Below are 11,205 nucleotides of genomic sequence, written 5' to 3' on the forward strand. Positions count from 1 at the left end.
ACAGAAAGATCCCGAAAACACGGCAAGAAACTCAAACAGATTGTATACACACACACACACACACACACACACACACACACACAACTTTCTTCACATGTCTTCATGTACCATTGAGTATGTTTGAAGTTGCGGTCAATAAACCGAGGCTCATTTTGTGCATTAAAATCCTACAGCTCAGCAATCAGAGAGTAGTGTGTGTGTGTGTGTGTGTGTGTGTGTGCGTGTGCATGTGTGTGTGTGTGTGTGCGCGTGTGTTCTGATGACTATAGTCTGTTTCAGTTTCTGTATAAACTCACACTCTATTTCACACACACACACACACATGGTGTAAGGAGCATACAGATGTTCTCTTCACTCAGTGTGTGTGTGTGTGTGTGTGTGTGTGTGTGATTGAATACAGGTCCTTCAGTGTTCTTCGCCTGTGGCAAAACAGCACGTGGGGAATTTACGCTACTTGGATTATAGACTATATTTTATACACAGATACAACTTTGTAGAAACTGCAAAAACAAAAGGCTTTTTCTTTGGCACATGTCGCAGTAGTGCCAATTCCATCACAATTCTTTGTACAAACAACGTTTGAATTCGTAATCCTCCATATCCCTAGAATGAAACTCCCAGAAAAGTCTGTATGTCAGTATCCACTGGCTCCTTAACACTTCGTTGTGTGTGTGTGTGTGTGTGTGTGTGTGTGTGTGTGTGTGTGTGTGTGTGTTTAGATCTGTGTCTCCTGAACACTCTCCTTGGACCCATTGGACAGCAGCAGAGGCTCGTTCTGAGAGCAGGGGGTGTGGCTTAAACTCTTCAGTGTTCCATGGAAAGTCATCGCCATTGGGATTGGAATGGGTAACGGCGGAGAGACAGATCCTGGATTAGTGGAGTCAATACATGTGGCTGTCTGATTATTGGATGGAGCCTGTTTTTTGGAGGAGGGGCTTGTCTTGTTGCCAGTGTGCCCCACCCCCATGTTGAGTTTCAGGACATTGTTGTTAAAGTGTTGAGATTTGATGTAGTATTTGACATGATCTGAGCATCCAATGTTGGGCAGAGTGACGATTTCTGGGTCATGGAGTTGAAGATTTGGCCCAGGTCCACCCCCAGTTCCTGGTCCTGCCCCGGAGTGAAGTGTGGAACCACCTGCAATGCCACTTGCACCCCCTGTTGGGCCCATTTCATCTTCAACATTGATGATCTCAATGGCACGGGCAGGACCATGGTGCTTGTGCAGCTGGTGCTGCTTTCTTAGTTTGTAGAAAACCACAAGCATCACAGCAGCCATGAAAGTGATGGCCACAAAACAGCCGATTATGATTTTTGTTGTCTTCATTACATCCTCAAGACCTGAAAGATTAGCAACATCAGTGATGGAAACTGTGAAAGGTCGCTCTGGAGCACGAGTAACATGAGGTGACAGAGAAGATGGTACAGATCCTGAAGGTCCTGTTGAACCTGAGGATGCTGTTGGTCCTGGAAAATTAATAAAGGTTTCATTGACAAATTGTCGAGCAGAGTCGTGGCTTTCCTGCCCTGTCTCCACTGTTTCCACCGTGACTGTTGTAAAGTAGCTGTATCCATTGCCAGGGTCAGAGGCAGACACGTTTAGGACAGCAGTTGCTGTAGTGTTTCCAGCAGAGTTGGTCACCATGCAAGTGTATGGACCAGTGTCCTGCATAGTGACATTAGTGAAGTTCAAGGTGCCGTCATGTAACACTGAGATTCGTACTTTGTAAGCACCATGAGTCATTAGGGTTCCATTAGGAGTTAACCAGTTCACAGAGGTCATGGATGTCCCGGTTCGGCACTTCAGCTCTGCTGCCATTCCCTCAGTCACATTCAGATCAGTTGGAGGCTCCACGATCACAGGGGCATAGCAAGTAAAGTCTCTCTGATCCAGGTCTCCGATGTAGCGTCCTTTGGTCCCAGGTGGAGCATGGCAGCGGGCACAGCAGGTGGAGTTATCTGGCACTGTTTCCTTTAACCACCAACTGAGCCAGAGAACATCACAGTTACAAACCCAGGGATTGTGGTTCAGGTGAACTCTTTCCAGCTGTTGCAATGGTGTAAAAAGGTCATGGGGCAGTGAATGCAAAGAATTGTGGGACAGGTTGAGCTCCTCAAGGTTTTTCAGATCGTCAAAAGCATTGCGTTCAATCAGTGAGATGCGTGAATGCATAAGCCATAACTTGCGCAGTGAAACAAGACCTTGAAATGATCCCGGACGAACAACTCCAAGTTGGTTTCCTGAAAGTTCAAGTTCCTCAAGTTTGACGAGTGGTGTCAAGTTGGGAACATCTTTCAGTCCACACATTCCCAAATTCAGAAAGCGGAGGTTGACTAGTCCTTCAAAGGCCGCCTCTGAGATGAAACTGAGCTTCCGCAGTTCACCGAGGTCCAAGCGACGGAGAGAAGGGACACGATGAAAAGCATAGGCTGGGAGGGTTTCTATTGGATTATTTCGCAGCCAGAGTTCACGCAGTTTACTGAGATATTCAAATGCTTGCGATGGGACCAAAGGCAGACGATTATCAAAAAGCTCAAGTGTAATGAGGTTTGGGAGGCCATTAAATGCTCCAACTTCAATCTGACGAATGTGATTCTTTGACAGCTGAAGGATCTCCAGGTGACTCAGGTGTTTAAAGGTGTCAGATTTGATCATCTGCAGAGAGACAGAGACAACGAGATAAAGCAATCAAAAAAAGGCAAAAATGTCTTGTGTGCTGTTAGCGTGTAGCATAGAACAAGTTTATTACTTGGAAAAATTATGTCTTTGATAATAGAATAACAGCATGTAGTTCTCAGATGATCTAAATGATGTAACATTGAAGTAGCCATTGCTGCAGACCAGAAGGATTCTGGATAATGTTATGTCACTCATACTGCAGTGCTAGCAGTGTTTACATAAATTAGTTAAAGCTAAATAGAAACAAGCCCCGCCCACTACATTTACATAAAACATGCCCTAATTTACCCAGTAGTTTATTCATCTAAACTGAAATTATTGATAATCACATCAGTGACTTTCTCAGTTTAATACATAATGTTTTTTGAAGTTAAACACAGCAGATTTTAACTAATGCTAAGTCTAAAAACAGCATTTGGTAAAAGCCCTTATAATAATCTCATTTACACACTGAACAATTAAGGGGTTAAGGGCCTCACTCAGGGGCCCAGCAGTAAGAGACTGGTACTCTTGGGATCTGAGCTAAATTACTTTCAGATCAGAAGTCCAGAGTTTACACTTACACACATTAAAGTAATCTGATTAGGTTGAATATGAAACTACACATCGCTTTGCTGCGACTGGACGTGTGGTGCTCCAGAAGCTCTGATGTTTAATACAACAGCACTGAGGTATCTCTACGTCTCTATGTTAGAGCAACAGTTCCTTATAAACCATTACTATGAGCTCTCAGACATTCTGTGTGTTACCATGGAAACGCACAAAGTTCCACCAAGCTATGGATTCTTTAGTAAGAATATTTATTCACGGTGCAAAAATAAACAAACAATTAGTGTGTACTGCATCAGAAATGTACAGAGATGACATCACACCCTGGTGATCACATGAGGACAGCCAACACCAAAATGATCAGCTGATCACCCTACACATACTGCTGAATGATCATCATAAGATTTAATACAACTTGTGCATGTGTGATATTGCTCTTACATATGATGTGATAATTACACACAGAGCAAGTGAGAAGGGAAGAACCCCTGAGTGTTTAATGGTGTTTTATGGTGTATGATTCTTTTATTTCTATGCAAAAAAACTAAATAATGTAACAATAGAGAGATTTCCTTTGAGCAAGCAATCTATAAATGTTCAGATGTTCCACTTTATTTCCATAAAAAATCCTCCCTTACTATGAAGAACAGCTTTACACGCTCTCGGTATTCAGACACTTCGTTTCTCCAAACTTTCAGCTGAAATACTTTGATGTGCCTCTTTTAAAACTCCCCAAAGATGTTCACTAGTTGAAGGTTTCTTTCTTGTGATGCAGTTCATCCCAGAGCAGGTCAGTAGGATTGAGGTGTGGTGACTGGGCTGGTGGTTACATGATAGATATCACTCCAGACGTCTGTTTACTCTCTAAATAAGAATAAATTAATATAACATTATATTTTTTTTTAAATATAAGAATTTATAAATATAAATTGTGTATAACCTCATACCCTTATTTATTACACTGACACTGTAAATAAGATATCTATGCACTTCTGGTTAGATGCTAACTGCATTTCATTGGCTCTGTACATGTACCCTGCACAATGACAAAGTTAAATCTAATCTAATCTAATCTAATCTAAATAACAGTCGGAACTCAGACGTATTTGTCATTTCAGCTCATCATCTTGTTGTACGGTGAAGTCGGTTCCGATGAGCCACAGTCCAGACGGAACTGCATGGTGTTGAAGTGTGGAATAGGAGACATGTTGGTTCAGGATTCCTTTCACTTTCTTCCCTACTCCAAAACAACCCCAAACTATTCAACTTCTACCTCCATGTGAGTGTGGGGGTTAGGGAGTCCGATCACATCTTCTCTTCTGTTCTCCATCTTACACAAGTTCTTCTGATAGAGACACAAACGTCCCATTTGAACCCCACAGAACTTTTTTCCACTCATTCACTGTCACATGACTGTGATTTTGCCGTTTACTGAGTTTGTTGTATAGAAACTGAAGGAACATGCAGGTGTTACACTATTTAGATTCATTCAGTGTTATATTATTGCTTTGTCTCTGTTCATCAGTGTGTATTGTTTGCGTTTCTCAATCATTACCACGAGTTCCCCTGAGCCTGCGATCATCCTGCTGCTGATCTTGAGATGAATGTTGTTGCAATGCACAGCCTCTGGGAGTCTAATGAGAAAGTTCTACACTGACTTTAAAGCTCACCACCACTTTAGGTTTTAAAGCTCACCAGTGTAAAGTCAGTGTAACGCAAAATTCCGCTGTTCTCATGCTCGTGAACATACACAGTATATTGCCATAGACCACCATACCACCAGATGTGCTTACACAAAGTGGGAGACACACAATTGTATCTTCACTTGAACTAGGAGACCTAAACCTGTTCAAGCATGACAATGCCCTGTGCCCAAAGCCAGCTCCATGAAGATCATTTTCATAGATTAGAAGATGTGGAAGATCTCCCGCTATAGATCTCTTACACTACTGAACACCTTTGGGATGAATGTGAACACTGACTGCACCCCAGGAACCTCACCTTCTAACCTACATCACTACTTGCCTTTCCTTACACCCCTGTAGCTGAATGAATCTCCACAACATCTCTAGTTCTCTAGTGGAACATCTTCCCATACATGTGGAGCTCATTGTAACAGTAGATTTGGGACATGTGGAATGGGATGTTAAAAAAGCACACACCAATCTTCATTTCTTATTAAATCTACCAGTCTTTATCTTAAAATGAATCCGTTCATTCGACACGGCGAGCGCTTGGCTTGTTTTATGTGTTAAGTGCAGGAGGTTTTCTCTTTCTGCCAATATTAGTGGAAGTAGCATCCTTTGTGATAGCTGTGCATTTGTTAGCAGGCTAAGAGAGTAATGGAGTACATATAACTGTGTTATGTAATCAGGAAACCAGGGACTGCACTCTGTTACAGTTATGTCAAAATAATCATTAGGTACATTGGGTAAAAAAATTAAATACAATAAAAATTGGACTACAATCATGATTACAATTTAAAACCAAAAATAAATATTTTGACAGAACAGCTGCATGATTATAGTTGTAATTCTCTTATGCCAATCAGGCGTGACTCATGTCAGCCACCTCCTGGTATGCTGAAACATCTGTTTATCATCATGATGCTGCTGCAAAAAGGAATTACAGTTGTAGAACTTTACATTTTTGTCTACAAAAAAAAAGAATTAGAACAATATTAGCCCAGTTCAGTGCACACTATACCTTCCGGCTGTGAAGACACTGTCTGTAGGACTCGACATCTCACTTACTTGCAGGTAAAAGCAGCATGGAAATGCTAGCTAGCTTAACTAATATTATTTCTTGATAGTTTGTAATTCCTTGGTTTACATAATCAAAGTTGTGGGTAAGAGTGAGAGTTGTGTTGAATTATCTGGATACGTCCTGAAGAAATTATCAACACAAGATCATGTCACACAATGAGAACATTTCCATTTTTAATCATTTTAAAATGGAAAGCCAGGGTCAAGCCCTAGTTTCACCAAGCTGCCACTCTTGGGCCCTTGAGTAAGGCCCTTAACCCTCAGTGCTTCAGGGGGCACTGTATCATAGCTGACCCTTCGCTCTGGCCTCAGGTTCCAAACAAGCTGGGATATGTGAAGAAAATAATTTGTGCTATAATGTATATGTGACAAATAAAAGCGCGTATATTCTATTATTTTTTTGTTTAAACATACAGAAGAAAAAATATCTTTTAGACCACATTATTTTACATTATTTGACCTTGTAGTAATTCAAAATTTGTATTTAATTATGTTTTTTGATTGTAACTGTAAGAGAATAAATTTTTATTTTGTTATTATGCTGATAAAGAAAACTGCAGAAATAGAGGAGCCTGACCTTACACATCTGGGGTTAATAAAAGAGAGGGGAGAGAGAGAGAGAGAGAGAGAGAGAGAGAGAGAGAGAGAGAGAGAGAGAGAGAGAGAGAGAGAGAGAGAGAGAGAGAGAGAGAGAGAGAGAGAGAGAGAGAGAGAGAGAGAGAGAGAGAGAGAGAGAGAGAGAGAGAGAGAGAGAGAGAGAGAGAGAGAGAGAGAGAGAGAGAGAGAGAGAGAGAGAGAGAGAGAGAGAGAGAGAGAGAGAGAGAGAGAGAGAGAGAGAAACTGAGAGAGAGAGCAGTGTAGATTCTGAGGGGAAAGTCTGTGTGCCTGATTTTGATTTAAAGAGGGGTAAAGGGTGACATCTAGATTCCAAGATCACAAAGCTACAGATAAAGGTCACCCATTGGAGCCTCATTAGTCTCCACTTCATGTTTTTAACAGGTCTGCTCTCTTCAGTGCAATACACACTGAGAGGTCTGTTGAAAGAACTTGTAAAAATTAGCCTAGCATTAGCTAAGGGCACTAGCAGGTTTAATTATGTTTATACCAGAAAGCCAGAAAACCAGACATAGCTGTAAATCATAGAGCTTTAAGATGGTACAGATTAAAGCCGTACGTATTTAGCATCAAGATTAACATTATAGCTACAGCAGTTCATCTCTACAACTGTTCAAGTGGTGTTTTGAAAACAGTGTGGGCTTTACAGATAATTGCAGTTGTACTGTAAGGGCAAGGCTGACCTATCAGATGAGGCCATATCCATCTCTCTCAAGATAATAGACCAAAACAATCCAGAGCTTAAACCAGAAAGCAGAGAAGGAGGCTAAACTGACCATTTCCTATGGCACAGTATTTTTACAGTCACAAACAACCTGGATATGAATAAGGTATATTTTAAATTCTACATTAGTATGTATTGGCAATACTTTTCATTTCAATGAAACATTAATAAAGTATTACACAAAACTTTCTATTTTAATGAACATTAATTGAAACTATTTGATCAATAACCAGATAGATAACAGCATAATTACATCAGATCAGAAATGACAGTAATATTCCTATTCAAGAAACAAGAACTTAATCTTAGATACATGCTTCTTCAACAGATCATTCCTGAAGTACCTGAACATGTTCTATATATAGTTAAGTAACTATAAATTATATATGTACCGAGATCTTTCAAACTGACAGTTATCAACCCCCTAATTAAGAAACCTGACCTTGACTTTTGTCAGCTGTCCAACTATAAGATAATATCAAACCTTCCCGTTATCTCCAAGATTATAGAAAAGGCTGTAGCACAGTAGTTTTGCTCACATCATCTTAGGAATAACATTTATGAAATGTGCAGTTCATCTGGAAAGTCCTCACAGCGCTTCACTTTTTCCATATTTTGTTGTTACAGCCTTATTCCAAAATGGTTTACATTCATTATTTTCCTCAAATTTCTACAAACAAAACCCAATAATGACCAGTGTTGTGTTCCACAAGGATCTGTCTTAGGCCCACTGCTTTTCTCTTTATATCTGCTGCCTCTGGGTGAAATTATACATAAACATGGTATTCGCTTCCATTGCTATGCTGATGACACACAGCTGTATATTTCAGCAAAACCAGATGAGAGAGATCAGCTTAACAATGTTGAGAAGTGTGTAAAGGACATTAGACAGTGGATGCTTGATAACTTTCTTCTGCTCAACTCAGATAAGACGGAAGTATTTCTACTAGGACCACATGCAGCTAGAAGTAAACTTTCCGATTACATAGCATCTCTGGATGGTGTTTCTGTTTCAGTGTGTACAGCAGTCAAAGACCTTGGTGTGATTATTGACCTGAGTCTTTTTTTTGAGTCTCACGTGAATAATATCACCAGGATCTCCTTCTTTCACCTTAGAAATATTGCTAAAATTAGAAATATGATGTCGTTACAGGATGCAGAAAAACTAGTGGATGCTTTTGTAACATCTAGATTAGACTACTGTAACGCTTTACTGTCTGGGTGTTGGAGTAAGTGCAGAAATAAGCTTCAGTTAGTTCAGAATGCAGCAGCAAGAGTCCTCACTAGATCTAGAAAATATGATCACATCAGCCCTGTTTTAATCAGTCTACACTGCTCCCAATTCCATCTCACACTGATTATAAAATACTACTACTGACGTATAAAGCACTTAACGCTCTCACGCCGCAGTATCTGAGTGAACTTCTGTACCAGTATGATCCTCCACGCCTACTTAGATCAAAAGGTGCAGGCTATTTGTTGGTACCTCAAATAATGAAGACTCCAGCAGGGGGCAGATCTTTCTCTTGTAAACCCCACAGTTATGGAACAACCTTCCAATCAGTGTTCGGGACTCTAATCTCTGTCTTTGAACTCTATGGGGCTCAACAAGTTACAGCAACTCTTTCTGCCTTTACTTATTGAGAAGCCGTAAGAAAACTCATCTGTCCCCAGGGATTCTAAGAAGTTTTTACTGCTGCATCATCGAGAGTATCCTGAGCAAGTCCATCACTGTTTGGTACGGAGGCTCCACTGTGTGTGAACATAAAGCCCTGCAAAGGCTGGTCAAACCCGCCCAACACATCACACGCACCCAACTACCTGCCACTGAGCAAACTGTTTAACCTCCTTCCATCAAGAAGGAGATACAGGAACATACGCACCAGAACCAGCAGGTTCAGGGACATCACATTACTGAACTCTACACTACACAGACCACTGTATAAACACTGCATTAACACTGTATAAACACTGTATAAACACAGTATATAACTACTGTACAGTTTTACATACAATGTACATAATACATTTTTACATAATTTTTTTTATACTCTTCATTCTCCTCACATACATCTGCAATATTTTATTTGTCTATCTATCTATCTAGCTATCTAGCTATCTAGCTATCTATCTATCTAGCTTTAGTCATGGCTGTTTTTTTTATTCCCTAATTCTTAAACACTTTATTTTTTTCTTTACTGCTGCAGAAAATGGCCCTGATGGACAGTCTGTAGATCATCTGGGATTACCATAGATGGTAAAAACAGTCAATCTCACACAATGAACAGTTGACAACATTTAATAAAAGATAAAACAAGATAAAATGATCGACTGTAACATTAAAAGCAGCTCTCGAATGTTATGCAGATCTAATAATGTCTAATATTCTGCCTGCAAATCACCATAGACTTATAGAGGCCTGGTCTCTACAAAACCTTTGTAGATGTGCTGTGGGATCTGACTCTAAGATATTATCAGTAGATGCTTTAAGTCTTGTTCATCAAATCCCACAGACTTTCAATCAGATTGCAATCTGTGATATTTAGAGCAAAATCTTAAACTCTTTGTCATGTTGCAGTGCGGATGTGAACTTTATCATCCTGAAAGAGTACACTTCCATTAGCAAACGCCACTATCATGAAGGGGTGATCTTTATCTGCAAGAATATGTAGATAGGTGACACGTCAAAGTAAAATCCATGTGACATCAAGATTAGCATAAACTCTCTGACCATGTGATTTTCTGATCAGAACCAGCATCCAATTTTTCTGCAAGTCATCAGAATCATCAGAAATTATAACGGTATTACATTACACAATGTTTATTGATGCCATAAGGAAATTGTTGGGCTACAGTAGCTCTTCTGTGGGCTCGGACCACCAGACTAGTCCTTGCTCTTCTCATGAACATCAACCTCAAGAGCTCATCAGCCTTTGACCAATTGATTCTCCTTCCTTGGAACACTTTTAATAGGTACCAGCCACTGCATACTAGGAAAAACCCACAACACCATCTGTTCTGGAGAAGCTCTGCCCCAGATGTTTACTGTAAATATCACAATTTGCCCCATGAAAAGCTCACTCAGATCCTCAAACTCATGCATTTTTCCTGCTTTACACATATCAACTTTTAGAACAGACTATTCACCTGCAGTAGAATAAACACCACCCCTTTACAGATGTCACTGTAAAGATACAATCAGAATAATTCTCTTCACCTGGCAGTGGTTTTGGTATGGCTGATTGGTATAGATGTAGAACTGTAGTGAAATCAAAAATAACTCTGATGCACACGCTCAAGTTCCTTTCAACACAACTAGCACTGCTTGAATTGGTAGCATACAGAGAAATGCTTTTGAAACGAGGGTGGTGGGAGCGCAGTGGTTAAGGCGTTGGACTCTGGATCTGAAGGTCATAAGTTCAAATCCCACCAAGCTGCAAATGCTGGGCCCTTGAGCAAGGCCCATAACCCGCAATTGCTCAGATAAGGGCATCTGTCAAACGGCATAAATGTACATTTATAATTGCAATTTTAAATCAGATTCCTCTAAAGTCTACTTTAGCCTGTTCATTAGATACGACTTTTATGTACTGATTTCAGATTAGACTGAAATAAAAATATAGAAGAAATAACATTCATAGTCATTCTAGAATGTTTTCATCCAAAACTCTGTTCATAAGTTGAATGTGATTCTGATTGAACAGTTTTTTGAATGATGGACAGACTACTGTGAATTGTTTTAACACAATACTGTACTGTAAAAATATCAATCTTGTTATTTAAAGGGCGAGTGTCCTACAGCTTCTCAGAGAGATGCAGTAATAAATACTCTGTGTACATGAATATAAAGCTCCTGCCTCAGTTCAGTGAGG

General features: G+C 40.1%; 1 protein-coding gene across 1 annotated transcript in view; it reads right to left on the bottom strand.

Moving 5' to 3' along the window:
- Positions 1–454: 454 nt before the first annotated feature.
- lrrc4bb (leucine rich repeat containing 4Bb) overlaps positions 455–11,205 on the bottom strand; it is a 15,601-nt gene continuing 4,850 nt past the window's right edge. Inside the window, exon 3 of the mRNA XM_046848498.1 lies at positions 455–2,656. Coding sequence (XP_046704454.1) covers positions 716–2,656 — 1,941 coding nt within the window. The 3' untranslated portion in view covers positions 455–715. The remainder of the gene's footprint in view (positions 2,657–11,205) is intronic.

This window comes from Silurus meridionalis, chromosome 4 (assembly GCF_014805685.1).
Source record: "Silurus meridionalis isolate SWU-2019-XX chromosome 4, ASM1480568v1, whole genome shotgun sequence".
Taxonomy (NCBI): domain Eukaryota; kingdom Metazoa; phylum Chordata; class Actinopteri; order Siluriformes; family Siluridae; genus Silurus; species Silurus meridionalis.